Here is a 17,097-nt window from a genome sequence, read left to right as displayed (position 1 = left end):
TACTCTATTACTGGATCTTTCTCTGTCTGGCAAGGGCTCTTATTGGCTCTCTAGAGTCACAGTTTTTTCTCAGTCTCCACCTGCTGGAAGGCGTGCACAACCCATCAGTCACATTCTGGGCCGGTCCGGAGGGAGTAAAGGAAAGCAAATTAGCAGGTAAGGCCTAATTTATCCTTAGTCAAAATCATAAAGAAAGGGAAGTTGAATAAAGTCAAGTGGCAAGCCAAAAACTTCCTAAACTATCACACTCCCCAAAGTGTCTGAAATAAATCCAAAAGTACAAGGAGGAGGAAAAGGACGTCGAAATAGAATGAATCTACGCTTTAGGTTCTCTTACAGTGCACAGCTGTTTAATATCTGGAGTATGGATTGGTATTGTGAAAGAGGTCGGATCGATGACGGTACAAGATGTTTAGGTTGCAGATCTCAAAGTAGTCTAAAACAATTGCCTTCCAAATGTGAAAGCTTTGGGGGGGCGGGTCAAGATGGCGCCCACACGCCGCGCGCAGCAAGACTGCCTGAGTGTTTGCTGTAATTAAATCTTATTTTCCTTCCTTCGATATGCCACATACCAAGAGAAAAGGGATTGTTAAAGCGTTACCCTCTCCAGCTCGCACATCTTCCCTGAGACAGCGAACATTGGACGGTTTTACAGTCCGGCGTCCACCTGGAGAAACCGGAGTTGAAATTCCATTAGACGCTGGGGCAGGGAGCCCGGCGTCGTTGAAGCATGAGATCTCTTTGTCTCCTCCGGAAGCTGGAAACCCACCTTGTCCTGCCGTACTGCGAAAGGAGAAAGCTGATCTGCAAGACTCGGAAAGCGGGGAAATTGAGACCAGCGGAGGGTGCTCTCGTTGCAGAAATAGGCAGCTAGTGTGATCTCAGGAAGGGAAAGCTCGTCTGACCCCCCCCAAGGTGATAATGCTCGACACCCTTTGGCAGGCTATGGAAAACATGCAAGACTTTAAAGACTAAGTAAAGAGTTCTTAAGACGATATTGTAAAAATTAAAGAAAATGTATCAGTGGTGATGAAAAACAATACAAATATTCACCAAAAAATTGAACAAATTGAAAACTATAACAGACGTTTGAACATGAGGATCCTGAATTTTCCAAAACCGATTAAAAAAATTCCTTGTTGAAAATTTGAAGTTTTCTTCTCAAAATGTTCTTCCAATAAATAAGATTTTTCTTCTTCCTGTAAGAAAAAATCAAGAGGAGATTCCTGGAGCTTTGGAACAAGAAAAATCTGAGGAATTGAAAGATATTTCATTAATTTTGGAAGACTCATTGACTGAGGTAACAAATAGAGCTACTCTTTTGATTTCTTTTGAATTCGAACAGGACCAAAAGTTTTGTGGTCAGAAATTATGGATTTTTCCTGATGTTACTAAAATAACACAAGAAAGAAGAGAGAAATTCCTTGAAATGAGAGAAGAGACCAGGTCTTTTGGGGCAACATTTCTGCTTGCATACCCATGCAAATGTATTGTAAAATATCTGGGTATTAAGTATGTTTTCTTTGTACCGAATCAATTAAGAGAGTTCATAGATCTGAAAAGGATAGTTGAGACATAACATCAGTACAACATAAGTATACATAGGTGGTTAAAAAAGGGCATTAAGCCTTTCCTTTCCATTTATTTCTTATTTGATTTCCCTGAATTTTTTTTCCCCTCCCCTCATGATTGTGGTCTAAGGACAAAGTGAGTTAATTTGAATACCTTTTAGTTTCTCTTTAAGAGATTATATTTGGTTTATATATTGATCACTTATGTATCTTGTATTGCCTGTAACAAGATTAATGTTTGTGTGACGTTAAAATTGCATAAATAATTTTAAAAAAATGTGAAAGCTTTGTTTATATATGAAGTAACAATGGCCACTTATCTGCTCTCACAGTACAGCACTGTTCATTCAAACACCCTACGCCTGCAGAATACCCCAAGGCATTTTGGTCACTGACGTAGACACAGCACCAATTCTTACATCCAGGGATCAAAGCTTTGCCTGCCCCTACCTCAGTCACCCCCCATGTTTACAAAGCCGCTCAGCAATGCTGACACAGCCCATTCAAAGGAAATGGGCTGTATCCATATTACTGCACCAGCAGCCTCTAGCATGGTTAAAGTAATTGGTGGGTTAGTCGTTGGCTGCACATGGTCACTGAAAAAAAATGAGCACCAGAGCACTTACGGCCTCCTGCGTTATATCGGCGTTATTCAGTTAACGTGTGCTAATGTCAACATACTAGCTGAATAGCACTTCCACACCTATTCTCTGCCCCTGATAACGCCCCCCTCCCCCAAAAAATACTGTGCAGTTAGTGCATACAAATGGCAAAACTAATGCAAAATGCTTTACAGCGTCCTGTATTAGGCCATTTTTCCCACATTAGGCACCCTCAGGGCTCACCTCTTTCACCAACACTCTTCAACATCATGTTGACTCCTCTGGCAAAAGCTCTTTCAAATCTTGGTCTCAACCCGTTCATCTACGCGGATGACATCACAATCTATATCCCTTGCAGAAAAGACTTAAGCGAAATACACAGTGAAATCAGACTAGGGCTGCACACCATGCTTGCTTGGGCCAACTCATTTAAATTAAAACTCAACACTTGAGAAAACCCATTGCCTTTTACTCTACTCTTTCCATAACAAGTACAAACCGCCCAACTTAATCACTCCTGAGCTTGCCTTGCCAATCTCTGAGACTCTAAAAATCCTGGAGCAACAAACAAACTTTACCACCAAGAAAGCATTCTTCGCTCTTTGGAAACTGAAACGTATAAAGCCTTATTTCCCTAGAGATGTTTTTCGCAGTCTAGTTCAAACACTAGTATTAAGCCACCTTGATTATTGCAATGGAATCTATGCAGGGTGCAAAGAAATGCTTCAAAGAAAATTACAAACTGCTCAGAATACTGCTGCACGTCTGATCTATGGAACATCGAGGTTCGAAAGTTCGAGGCCACTGCGTGAGAAGCTACATTGGCTACCCATTAAAGACCGGATCACTTTTAAAGTTTGCACCCTGGTGCATAAAATCCTCTCTGGAGAAGCTCCAGCTTATATGGATAACCTTATCAACTTACCTTATCAACTTACCACCTAGGAACTCTGATAGATCATCTCGTTCGTACTTAACTCTCCATTACCCTACATGTTCTGGCCTCAAATATAAAGCCACTTACGCATCCACCTTCCCCTATGTTAGTGCTCATTTGTGAAATGGATTACCTAAATCTGTAAAAACTACTCCCGATCATCTGACCTTCAGGAAAGCACTCAAGACCACCTTATTTGGAATAGCTTACGCTAAAGTCCCGCTGTTTCATCCCTAACTGTTGTACTGTACCTATCTTAATGACATCCTCTTCTCTGTAATTACTTACTGATCAATCCTACTTCCATGTATTTGATTGTTTATGCCAAATTAATGTATGCCTTTTCAGCCCTTTACTGTTGTAAGCCACATTGGGCCTGCCCGCGGGTGGGAAAATGTGGGATATAAATGCCATAAATAAATAAAATAATGCAGTTTAGTATAAGAGCCTCAAAGTCAATTAGATGTATAAAAAGAAATTCTAATGCTCATTAAACATTATTTTATTAAAATAAATGTGTAACAGGAACAAACGTTACCCTGAAAATCGGGCAAAAAGACCAAATGGAGCAAAATATTTTGGCCCCTATGTACATCCTTAGTAGACAATTTGGTTCTGAATGTAATTAAAGCCAGAGATCCAAACTGTTGTGTGTCCCTTTAGGGTTTAGTGGCAGGGCATTAAAGGACATGTATAGGTTCTCATCAGAAGGCCAAGAGGGACAATCTTCAGCTCATGGCACATTTGCTAGTGTCTGAAAGAACAAACCTTAGTTTGATTGGGGGGGGGGGGGGGGGGGAGAGCACTGCTACGTTGTGTGTGATATCAAAATAAAAGTAAAATATTTATTTATTTGTTGGATTTGTATCCCACATTTTCCCACCTTTTGTAGGCTCAATGTGGCTTACATTATGTCGTAATAGCGATCGCCATTTCCGGCATGAGAAATACAGAGTAGTATTACATTAAAGTTTATAAATGTTAAAGTACAGTATAAAGTAAATTAAATAAACAATTCATATCGGTATAAGAGATAGGGGGTAAAACATTGATGTACATTGGTGACAGATTAATTAAAGCAATCAGAAGAAGAGAGTTCAATTTTATTATCTGGTTCTAATAGCGTTTAGATTATAGGTCACTGATGAAGGGTCATTATGGTATGTCTTCCTGAACAGGTTAGTCTTTAGTAACTTCCGGAATGCTGTTAAGTTGTGCATTGCTTTCAAGGTCTTTGGCAGTGCATTCCACAGTTGCACGCTGGCTGATGTAGGAGAAGCTAGATGCATATATTGATTTGTAATTAAGTCCTTTGCAACTGGGGTAGTGGAGGTTCAGGAATGTATGTGGTGATCTTTTTGTGTTCCTGGTTGGTAGATCTATGAGGGCTGACATATATATCGGGGCTATAAGGATAGACGGTTGGATTTTTCTTTTTTCATGGAAGATACATCTTCTTAGTTTTCTTGCATACCAGACCAAATCCTTTGTGTTTTATATTTCTGATGCCAAGTTTTTCTTTTCTTTCATAGATAGAGAATTTGACCCAAATAAGCACTGTGGTGTACTGGATCCTGAGACAAAGAAACCATGCACAAGGTCACTCACCTGCAAGGTATTTCATGAATGTGACAAGAATCTGTCACTTCTTTGACAATATTTTAAGCTGATCAGAATTGTACCTTTTCTCGGTGTGAAGTGCGTGCCATCTCCTTTAGTCTTTTTTTTTTTTTAACCCCTGTTACTGTTAGTTTTTTCCATTAGTGGCTTCTTCCTCTCTTCACTGTGGTAAAAGGAAGCCAGTCTCCTCCCTCCCCCCAATAAGATTTCAGCCATTCATTGAAGTAGCCTCTGGTGACCAAGGGAACAGGCTGTAGTTCTTTCCATTGCTGGTCCTTGACCAGCTGCTTGGTGGCAGTGTGACAGCTATGGTTGACCCGGGGGGGGGGGGGGGGGGGGAGGGGGATGAGGCACTTGCCTACTGTTTCATGTACGTTAACATCTTTCAAAACCTAATTGGGATCCCAAGTCAGATTTTGCTTGGCAACTGGTCAGTTCGCTGTATTCAGCTCACTTTTGGATGAGGAGTATCTAGTATCATATTTATTTGATGTATCGCTAGTCAAAGAAATGTATCATAGTGGTTTTACAGTGTATAAAATAATATACAAGGGTATAGGGACAGACCAGGCAACCACAGTAAGAGACCTAGGTTACAAAATAAAGCTTAAACTGTCAAACTAATATCAAACAATTAAAAGCATAACTTCTAAGACATCAGATAACACAGCTAGGTGCCCCTCCTGGCAGCAGACATATTCGCTGTAGATAAAAATATTTCCTTACGGTTGCTGGAATGATAACTTAAAAGTAATATATTTTCAAGGCGGTCTTGAATATTGAAAAGGATGTTTCAAGATGAATATGGACTATTCCATAGAGTAGGAATAAAAACAGAGAAATAGGAATAGTGAGAAAAGCCGAACTGAAACCACATGTACGAGTGACGGGTGCATTTATGGGTGAATATGAAGTAGTTCAAGTTTTTATTTAAAAGTAGCCATATATATGGTATGTTTCACCTCAGTTTGTTCTCCCAGAACATCCCCAGTCAGGGCCATCACAAGGAGTGAGCAAGAAGGGCAAACCTCAGTCTTAAAATTTGGAGGGAAAAGACCACAACTCCATTTGGAGTCATTTCAGAAGTCTGCAAACACAAGAAGGGGGATGGGGGTCTAAATCAGTTCCCACTTGTGATGCTGTTTGGCCAGCAACTGCCCTCTAGGATAGTGGCTCTCAACCCAGTCCTCCGGGCACACCCGGCAATCAGGTTTCCACAATGAATATGCATGAGAGAGATTTGCATACCAGCGATGCAATGCATACAAATCTGTCATGCATATTCATTGTGAATATCCTGAAAACCTGACTGGGTTGAGAAGCACTGCTCTAGGGACACAAAGCATAAAAGGTATGCCTATAGTTGCCTATAGTTTCTCATTTTGTGTTTCTCAATTGCTAATGTATTGCTGTGTTATTGACATGTTGAGTTGAAATAGCAGTGCGCAAAGTGGGGAAGCGTTAAGTATTCTATGCACTTGTCTTTGCTTAGTCTACGATAGAGAAATTAACATAATTCAGCATTATTTGTTCACTTCCAAAAATGTTTTAACACGCTTTTCCAGACTCATTCGCTAAGTCATCGGCGAGCAGTTCCCGGCCGCAAAAAAACATTTGACACCCTTTTAGCTGAACATAAAGCTCGATCCAGGGAAAAAGAGGTTACAAAGGACAAAGAACATCCTCAGTCTATGAGAGAAATGCATCAGAGCCAACCCGCACCAGCACAAGAATTATTATCAGGATTTTCAGTGAATTCTGGTCAGGAATCCAAAGTAACTTCTCCTGCAAAGTCTAGGCTGCCTAATTCTGGCCTTCCTAGGTGAGTAGTATCCTAAAACCATCTTCTGAACTTGCACAAATTGCTCTTGAAAAAAAATATATATAATCAGATGAGGATAGTGGTGTCAATTGGAAAATGTCATCTGTTCTGCAGATACAGGAAGTTGCACTATTTCCAGTGCCGACTGGGGGCTGTTTGTGATTTAATCTACCAAACAGTACAGGGGCATGACACTTCAGCAGTTGTCTGTCTCTCACTTGTGTGTGTGTATGTACCAGTTTATAATAACTGATAATGGAAATGTCAGAGATCAGATCTAGGTGCTGATGAAGAATTGACAAGCAGATCTGTAAAATTTTAACCACAATAATATTCCAAGGCAGCTTCACCTATGCAGGTGATGTACACTTGTTCTTGCTGCAACAAATGTCTGATGAGTAAGCCTCATGGTTGCCATGTAGGCATTGTACTGATTCTTCATTGTTCTAGTTGATGTTGCACCATATGACATGCTAATTATCTGTTATGTCTTCTATTTTGGATGCATCGTTTGTTGAAGGCAGTAGTAGATACAAATGAACTTTTTTTATTTTTTCATCTGTAGTAAACTGCTTGCTTAACTTCCTTCTCCGGTTTTATTTATTTTTATTTATGTAAAATATTTGTACCGGTTAAATGCATCACACAACAAATATATGCATTAAGCATAAAACAAACACAACCAGACTAAGATCATTGTTACATACAGTCCAAATCTACTAATGTCTACAGGCCCGTAGCTTAATTTAATGCCTCGTTAAACCAAATACTTTCAGTAACTTACTACACTGAGCTCAAAACTAATTTTGTGTCTGTTTAAAACTGTATGCTCTACATTAGCTTAACATAGAAACATTTAAGCCAGGTTTGTACCCATTTCTTTGGTGGTTTGTAGAAAGTTAAATAAAAAGTTAGTTCTTTCCCCCCCTCCCCCCCAATAGTCAGCCTGCAGCAATCAACAGTTTTAAAGCTGTCGACTGCCATAGGCTGAATCTAAATGGGGTGTTCAATAGCGGGGCCAGCATTGAATATCCGAGTTAACCACGGAACCACAAGTTATGCGAGTACTGGCCAATAATCAGTTCTGATCCCCTCATAGCTGCTCAGTCAGATATCTAACTACCTTTTGCATGGTCCTGTCTGCCTGCTTAGCAATACAGTCACCAGCCCTGAATACAGCTGGTGCCCTTAATTGTTGGCTCCTCCCCAACCCTGCCCACAGACCATGTCAGCTGTATCTGCACAGTGAAATGGTGATCAGAGGGGATATTCAGCAGCACTGTAGGGTTAAATGCTGCTGGATATCCATGGACTGCCCAATGAACAAGTTTTAAGTGGGCAGCATGCCAAATAAGGGTTCTGCTGCTGCGACAAACCTTATGCCAGCTCTGTGCTGGCGTTAGGTTTTGCAGAGCATTGGGGAGGAATGGGGAGCATGCATGCCTTTCCCACCCCAGACACATCCTCCCACCCCCGGACAGGAGAGAGGGCTGGAGGTCCGGTGGAACTCCAGCCCCCTGAAAAGGGAGTAGCACGCTCTGCCCAGTGCATCCTGGGATGCACTAAACTCCCTTATATGGTAGGGAAGCCCCACCCAGCGCTGTCATGTCATTTTTGTTTTTGAGATTTTACTGTATTAGATGTGCTTTGTAATTTTTTAATTATGTATGTTTGATTTGTACACCGCTCTGGATAAGGGCGGTATAGATATGGTAATAAATGAAAAAAATCCCAGGATGCACCGGGCAGGGCGCCACCATTTTGGAGGTGGCGTTGGAAGGAGAAGGGAATTCTACTCCCTCCTCCATCTTTAAGGGGGGGGGGGGCGATTCAGGGGATGCTAGACCACCAGGGTGGAAGGCTGGTGTTCCACTGGACCTGTAGCCTTCTCTGACTGAGAGGAAGGGTTGGGAGTGGGGTCTGGAGGTCCACCAGACATCCAGCCCCTTGCATTGGGTATGTTTGATAGGTCCAGGCTTTTTTTTTACAGCCTGGAGCTGTTAAACAACTTCTTTGGGAGGATTGTGCCTTGAGTGCATGCCCAAGTACAATCCTCCTGCAAAAGTACTTCCATGATTGAAGCTAATAGCGTGCATACATTTGCATGCTATTATCTTCAGTCATAGGGGTGTTATTTCTGCATACTGTTCCTGTGCTAATTTTACAGCACAGTTAGAAACATCACGGGGAAATTGATCATCGGGGCCTCAGTTATTGAGCTCAGAGTCACTCATAAAACTTTTTATTGATTTCTTCTTTGTTTCTGCAGAGTGTCCTCGGCAAATAGCATAGTCTGCAACAGTTCTTCAAACCACAGTCCATATGTAGCAGAACCCTCATTGCCGTCCATTGGAGATCTTGCAAGCAGATTGTCTAGTGACGAAGGTGAGCTAGATGGAGCTGAAGAATCGGAGAAATTAGACTGTCATTATTCTGGACACCATCCTAGACCTCTTGGGGTATGTTTACTTCTTCATGCTACTTTCTCCATGTATTTATTTTTTTTTAATTTGATATTCTATATAATCTATAATCTTTAGCAGATAACAAAAGAAATAAAACATATACTGTCTGTATAATATAACAGTGTAAACATTTAATTTGTCTAAATAGGCATCATCTTACAGACTTATAGGACACACAAATATAAAATACAAAAGGTTTGTTTTTTATTAATAATTTTAAAAATAGATTAGTTCAATTGATGGACTCATTCCAAAGGTGTTTTAAAATTGCATAGCTCAAGATATGACTTATACTTGTGTCCAGCTTGTAGGTAAGAATTCAGTAGATCAGATAGGAACAGTTCCGTATGATTACAAAAGTTCTTTGTTTAGTTTGCATTTTGACCCAGCAGTTTATTCCTTCTCCTTTGGACTCTGATTCAGAGGTGGGATACTGGTGCCATGAGCCTTCATTCACAACTACTTGGGGATATTTTTTCCTTTTATTTTAGCTCCCTTTCCCTGATTTACCTTGCCTGCTTGTTGCAACAACTATGCTTGGCTGCGGGCTGTGTGCCAGGGCTGCTTCCTGAATCGGGCCTCTCTGTGACCTGTTTAGCCAATGACCATTACTGCCATCTCACCTCTGGGGGCTGTGAACACTTCCTCCACAGTATCCCCAGTCTTCAGTGACCTGAGTCCCTTGTGCATGGCAGAGCACAGTACTGTTGCTAGGCAGTCCGGTTGTAATTTTTAAATAATTGATTATATATTTCTCTCTGTATTTTTTTTCCTTCAGAGCATCATTATGGAGGTAATTTTATTAAAGATGGTTTTTGTAAAGTTACCACAAGGGTTATACATGTAAAATTATGCATGATGCCAGAAAGGCGTATAGTTTTACATGAGCCACATGTAGGTTGTTCAGGGGCAAAGCTTGGGAGGAATATTGGCAGAGTTGTGCTTTACAGGTGTGCATTATAAAATATACATGCACATGCATGCTTTACACGTGACCATTTGTGCAGACCTGAACAGACATAAATATTCGCAGCTTAAATCTAGGTACGATTTTTGCCACTTTTCCTAGAATTTTATCGAAGCGCGACACCTATGTGTCTTCTAATAGACACCTTCATGGCCTTAACCCTTCTCCATAGGCAACTGGTTAACCCTCTATAAGTTTTAATTAAACACTACATTTATTAGTTTTTAAATAGTGAGCAATTATTAGAAAAAGATAATAGGAAAAAAACAGGGATGAAAATGAAGGCATGTGAGCAAATGTGGATTGCAAAAAACTGAGACTGAAACATAATTTGGGAATCACAAACTTAACATTATTTAACTAAACTATCAACCCACATATTTTCTAAATAGAAAAGCTTTCAGTTGTTTTCTGAATCTTAGATAATCCCTGAGCGACCAAACTGAAATAGGAAGAGAATTCCAAATCAAAGCAGCTTTATAAGTCTGAGATAAAGACAGATTTAACTGTACTCACTGATAGAAACTTTAAAACAACCTGACCCCATGCTAATTGTCTATTTAGAAAAGAAAAAAAAACTCAGCCAAGTATAATGGAATGTCCCCAGATAAAGACCGAAAAACCATAGAACATAATTTAAAATGAGATCTTGCTATTACAGGTAACCAGTGGAGTTTATGAAGATGAGATGTGCATTCATCCCGACGTAATGAAAAAATAACTCTGATTGCTAAGTTTGGAACGGTTTGAAGCTTTGTCAAAACCTCATTTGTGCAACCAGTATAAAGTATGTTGCAATAATCTAATTTAGAAAGCAACAGCGATTGCATGTCTCAAAATTTCTATGTATAGCTCTTAATTTCCTTAATAGATAGAACTTTTAGCAACTTTGTTCACCTGATCTACCATCGTAAGTTGACTGACCACCTCAACACCCAGATTTTGTGTGGTAAATTCAAACTTTAACTTGTTATTCCCAATAGCAAAGGCTTCTTTATATTCTTAGGTGGACCTAACCAAAGAAATTTTGTTTTATACTGATTAAGTTTTAGATGAAAATGAGTGGCCCACTGTTCTATGACCTCAACACATTTCTGTATTCCCCTCATCTCATAGCTCTTTGGGTATGGCATCAGAATAGTAGTGATATCTCAATAAATAAATGCCCTTAACTTTAGTCTATCAAGTGCCTTACCCAGTGGTTGCAACTGCATATTAAATAGTATGGGTGAAAGGGGTGAACCCAGTTGGTACCCCACATGGAGGGATCCAAGCATCCGACAGGACCCCATGCATATTAACCTTATAACAATGGCCTGTCAAAAAGCCCTTAAACCAATTAAGCACTGTAACATAAGTAGCAATATTTCATGATCAACTAAGTCAAAGGCACTTGACAGATCAAACTGGATGACAACAGAGCATTGACTTTGACGTAACAGATGTTTCCCATGTGCTACTAAGACCCCTAATATGGTTTCAATACAGTGCCCTTTACGAAACCTTGACTGTGAAGAATGTAGCATCATATTTATTTATATAACATACTAACTGTTTCATAACCCAGGCCTCCATAATCTTTATTAGTAACGGTATAGACGTGCCCGGTCTAAAATTTAAAACCACCTGCAAATTTCCTTCAGTATTTTTTGGTTTAGGTGTTAAAATTATTTTTCCACCAGGCAGGATACACACCTTTCTCTAACTGGTAATTAAGCCAATTAGCTAGGGAAACTACAAATAGAGGAGAAACACATTTCATTTACCTCAGTGGACAAGCATCCAAAAAATGTGAATTTAGCATGACCTTTCAACAATCACCTAACTTTATTCAGTAACATCAGATTGGCTCCAGATCCTATCCACAGCTGTAATTAATTCTCTTTCTAATATTGGGAGATGTATATAACCAGACTCTGTGCCCTCAGCGTTTGAAAATTTTAGGCTTGAAAATCCTAAAATTTTAATTTGAAAATCAATGCTAAATCATCTGAAGATGGAAGCAAAAGACCTTCTGACTTAGATGGTCAACATTTGTTAATAAGTTAACCAATTTAAACATCTTCAGATTCAATTTCTCAACACCAATTAACTTAGAATAATATTCTTTTCAGTGGAATAGTGTATTTATACTTACGAATTGCCTGTCTGTATCGGACATGTCCTCCAAATTCTCTCCAGTCTTCTACAGTCCTACTTTTCCAATTTCAATTCTTTATCAAACCATTTTACTGTTTCCCCAGTTCTAACTTTATTCTGTTTCCATGGAGCAATATCATCTAGCACACCCTTACTATAATCATTCAATTTGACAAATTTTCTAAACTAAAATTCCCTAAAGAAATGAAACTATCTATTTTAACCCAGAAAACACTTTGATCCTGCCCCTAGTATTATAGACAGAATTATTTACAGTTTTACTTTTCTTCCTTCTAGATTCTTTCCACCTAATTGTAAAATCAATCAAATAATGATCAGTCCATAGAACTGGATAACTAGTATTAAACTGGAAATTGTAATCCTGAGATCTGAAAAAGGCTAAAATAAATCCCACATTATCTCAGAATAATAAAACTAAAATCCATTCTATTCCTCTCGCGCTAATGACCATAGAAACATGACGGTAGATAAAGGCCATATGACCCATCCAGTCTGCCCATCCTCTGTAACCCCTAATTGTTCCTGTTCCTAAGCGATCCCACATGCTTGTCCCATGCCTTTTTAAATTCTGGAACAGTCCTAGACTCCACCACCTCCACTGGGAGGCCATTCCACACCTCCACCACCCTTTCTGTGAAATAATACTTCCTTAGGTTACTCCTAAGCCTATTCCTTCTTAACTTTGTCATATTCCCCCTCATTCCAGAGTGCTCCTTCATTTGAAAAAGGCTCTCTTCCTGTACATAAATGCCCTTGAGATATTTAAACATTTCTATCATGTCTCCTCTCTCCCAGTGTATACATGTTGAGGTTCATAAGCCTGTCCCTATAATCTTTGCATTCAAGACCGCTTACTAATTTCGTAGCCGCCCTCTGGACCGACTGCATCCTGTTTATATCTTTCCGTAGGTGTTGTCTCCAGAACTGCGCGCAGTACTCCAAATGAGGCCTCACCAGAGACTTGTACAACGGCACTATCACCTCCTTTTTCCTGCTGGTCATGCCTCTCTTTATACACCTCCCAGGTGGGCAGTAAACTAGAATACAACACAGTTGGGAGGCTACCTGACACTTAAACCCCTTAGATTGCAGTGAGATTTTGTTATGGATAAAGTAATACATTTCACCTTACATTTTGAGCTTTATTTGCATACCAAATCAGTTATTTAAGCTCTTTCCATTAAAAAAAAATGGGCTTGGGTGGGGGTTGTGTAACATACTAGTTAAGAGGTCACCGCAAGGAAAATAAAAAAGTGCATCTGAACTTGCAGAATCAACTCTAGAGTACTGGAGATTTGCAAGATGAGTGCAAGAAAAATAGGAGAGACTGAGAGAAAATGTAAAAAAAAAAAAAAAAAAAAGAAATAAAATTGATTGAATAGCTGAAATCTATAGGATGTTTTGCTGTAGAGGAGGTAGATGGAGTAGTGTCAAGTATTAGACTTGAACAGTGGTAGAGGTGGTACAAGACAAGTAAACTTAGAGGAACTGGTTTGTGACTACAAAGGAAAGATAAGGGTCACAGTGATGATCTTAAATACGGCACATCACCCTGAAAGTGCAACATGGCATTTTATTGAAAAGCTGGAGCAGAAATGATTCCGAATGCTACGGTGGTTTATTTATGTGGTCTGACTTGGTTTCCACTTTCCTGTCTGTCCACACCCGTTCTGCAGTGTACATTAACATTCTCAGCTGAGGGTGGAGATCAATCCCCTCAGAGTTCAGTACTATCTACGTGTAAACTAACACATCCTTATGTGTCATCATAGCATTCATGAGAGAAGGGCTCAAAGGGTTAGCAATCCAACTGGAACGGATCAGATTCAGTCCTGTCCTACAAAGGAATATAAAAATTGACGTAGTATGGAATGAAATTGGTTCCTTTTCTTGAGTATTTTTTGTCCTCATTCCTATAACACCTCAGAAAGTAGAAGAATCACAACATACATATTTGCTCGGTATTTGTAAATAATTGTTTATTGCCAGCATATAAAGCCTTAGTGTCTCTCTCTTTCAGCTTTGCTCATTTGGCAGTCGGTTAATGGGGAGAGGGTACTATGTATTTGATAGAAGATGGGATCGATTTCGATTCGCACTAAACTCCATGGTGGAAAAACACTTGAATTCACAGATGTGGAAGTAAGTGATGTAAATGACTGCATTATAATAGTATGGTTTGTTGTGGGAGGGAGAGCACAGGTGTAATTTTGTATATAATAATTTGCACCTCCAACGTTCTACGTCTGGATGTCTGGGTTCATAACACAATTCCCATTGGTCCGCCCTCGCGTCGGAATGTAATGACGTCAGAGGGCGGATCAATGAGAGGGAAGGGAAACCAGCACCAGCCAGCCATAGAACGTTGGAGGTGAGGATTCAATTGCCAGAGAATCGCCCCCCTCCCTCCCTCTCCTCCGAGTTTCAGGCTCGCCCCCTCCCTCCCTCCCTCTCTTCCCCTCCTCTTCTCCGAGTTCCAGGCCCGCCCCCTCCCCTCTCTCCCCTCTCTCCCTCCCTCTCCCCTCTCCCCTCTCTTCCCCTCCCCTTTCTTCCCCTCCCCTCCGAGTTCCAGACCCTCGCGGCTCCCTCCCTCTCTTCTCTCCCCTATGAGTGGCAGCCCAACCTGTGTTGCCCACCCTCTTCTCCCAGCCCTCTGCCTGCCCGCTTCAGCCTGCCTTCCCTTCTGTCTCAGCTCTGCCTCTGGTCCTACCCTCATTTCCTTTTTCCGGAAGGGCGGGACCAGAGGCAGAGCTGAGACAGAAGGGAAGGCAGGCTGACGCGCCGTGCCTGCTCGACTTTCACTGCTGCCGCCGGACCCCGAGGTAAGAACTTTTAAATGCAGGCCGGCACGCAGGAAGGCAAGGGGAAGGCGGAGGACTGGGAGAAGATGGCAGGCAACACAGGTCAGGCTGCCACTCGGAGGGGGGAGAGAGAGAGGGAGGGAGGTGCGGGGGGCCTAGAACTCGGAGGGGAAGGGAGGAGAGGGAAGGGGGGCCTAGAACTCTGAGGGGAAGGGAGGGGGGCATGGAACTCGGAGAACAGGGGGGAGGGAGGGATGCGCGGGGGTCTGGAACTTGGAGAAGAGAGGGGGCATGGAACTCGGAGGGGAGAGAGGGAGGGAGGTGTGGGGGTCTGGAACTCGGAGGAGAGGGGGGCATGGAACTCAGAGGGGAGGAGAGGGAGGGAGAGGGCCAAGCTGGAACTCAGATAACCTTGCTAGCACCCGTTCATTTGTGCCAGAAATGGGCATGTTTTACTAGTTATTTCATATTTTTATCAGTTTGTGTAATATGTTTTTTAAATGGATGGCATTTCTTCTCCCTGTAAAGATTTATATCAGAGCTTCCCAAACTGTGGGATATGACTCCAAATAGGATCGTGAGACTTCTACTTGGAGTTGTGACTGGGCTGGGGTTCTATAGGTTGTCATTGTCCTGGGCCACTCGGGTCATGTGCTTTCTTCAACTACAGAAAGATTGGTGAGCACTGATATAGATACATAGAGATATATACAGTATTTAAATCCAGAAGCCTCCTTGGCTTGGAGCATTATTAAATGTGCTGTTCCACCTTTTCCTCTTGTTCAAGAGGGATTATGGACAAGTGTACCCCAGAATGCTCATAGTACTTGCAAGTGGTACTATCTATATTTGTAATGGGAACAAACAATTGTCAATAATTTGAAAACTGCAGAGTCATACGTTTAGAAAACCAAAATGCAGGTGAATAGTACACGATGACAGCTGAGATATGCAGGAGGAACACTGTAGAGCAGGGATTCACAACTCAGTCCTCGGGACACACCTAGCCAGTCAGGTTTTCAGGCTGTCCACAATGAATATGCATGAGATAGATTTGCATACAATGGAGGTAGTTCATGCAAATTTGTCTCATACATATTCATTGTGGGCATCCTGAAAACCTGACTGACTGGATGTGTCCAAAGGACTGGGTTGAGAACTCCTTTCCGTAGAGTGATCATATCTGATTAGGAGCATGACAGTAGATAAAGACCATATGGCTTATCCAGTCTGCCCATCCACACCAACTGTTGAACCTCTACACACTCTTCTCCCTTAGAGATCTGATGTGCTTGTCCCATGCTTTCTTTAATTCAGACTTTGTCCTGGTCTCCTCCACCTTCACTGGGAGACTATTTCATGTACCACCACCATTTCTCTATAAATAACTGCTTCTTTAGCTTTCTTCCGAGTCTCTGTCCATTCACCCTTAACCCATGTCTCCTCATTCCAGAGCTTCCTTTTCATTAATTGAGGCCCACCTCCTGTGTACTTATACCTTGGAAGTATTTAAATGTCTCATCTCCTGTATCCCACCCTTCTTCCAAGTATATATATTGAGGTCGTCAAGTCTGTTCCTATACGCTTTTTGATGATGATCATTAAACATTTTAGAACTTGTCTTTTGACCTGACTTTATCTAGTTTATATCCTTTTGAAGATGTAATCTCCAGAGCTGCATACAATACTCCCAACAAAGTTTTTGTCAGACTCATAAAGAGACACTGTCATCTCCTTTTTCCCGCTGGTCATTTCTGTTCTCTGTGCACCCAAGCATCTTTCTGTCTTTTGCCATCACCTTAGCAAACCTGTTTGGCTACATTAACATAGTTAGATATGATTATCCCCCAGATTCTGCTCTTTTTTTCATGCACAGAACTTCATACCCTATATGACAGTGCTCTATTAAATAACAGAACAGCCTGACAAAGCAATAGTTGGAAAAAGATGAATGATAGGGACATAGGAATATGTATAAATAGCCAAAAAAAAAAAATGAGATGATGATGTACTCTGCATAGATGGTTGGTGGGGGAGCATCCCCACCCCCAAGTTATTTGGGCTGCTGATACTGTGTTGTGCAGAATATTGACGGGACAGTGGCTCCGGTGTCCCACCTCATTCCACTGCCTATGATCGTTGGTAAAACCTC

General features: G+C 41.1%; 1 protein-coding gene across 3 annotated transcripts in view; it reads left to right on the top strand.

Annotated features, from left to right (window-relative positions):
• The window catches only part of ATXN7L1 (ataxin 7 like 1), a 279,312-nt gene that overhangs the window by 243,554 nt on the left and 18,661 nt on the right, over nucleotides 1–17,097 (top strand). For all 3 annotated transcript variants that reach the window (XM_030216364.1, XM_030216362.1, XM_030216363.1), the window contains 4 exons: nucleotides 4,643–4,725; nucleotides 6,296–6,552; nucleotides 8,822–9,011; nucleotides 14,165–14,286. In XM_030216364.1, the coding sequence (XP_030072224.1) occupies nucleotides 4,643–4,725; nucleotides 6,296–6,552; nucleotides 8,822–9,011; nucleotides 14,165–14,286 (652 nt within the window). The remainder of the gene's footprint in view (nucleotides 1–4,642; nucleotides 4,726–6,295; nucleotides 6,553–8,821; nucleotides 9,012–14,164; nucleotides 14,287–17,097) is intronic.

This window comes from Microcaecilia unicolor, chromosome 10 (assembly GCF_901765095.1).
Source record: "Microcaecilia unicolor chromosome 10, aMicUni1.1, whole genome shotgun sequence".
Lineage (NCBI taxonomy): Eukaryota > Metazoa > Chordata > Amphibia > Gymnophiona > Siphonopidae > Microcaecilia > Microcaecilia unicolor.
Note: the sequence above shows the minus strand (reverse complement) of the source record. Positions and strands in the feature narration are given on the sequence as shown.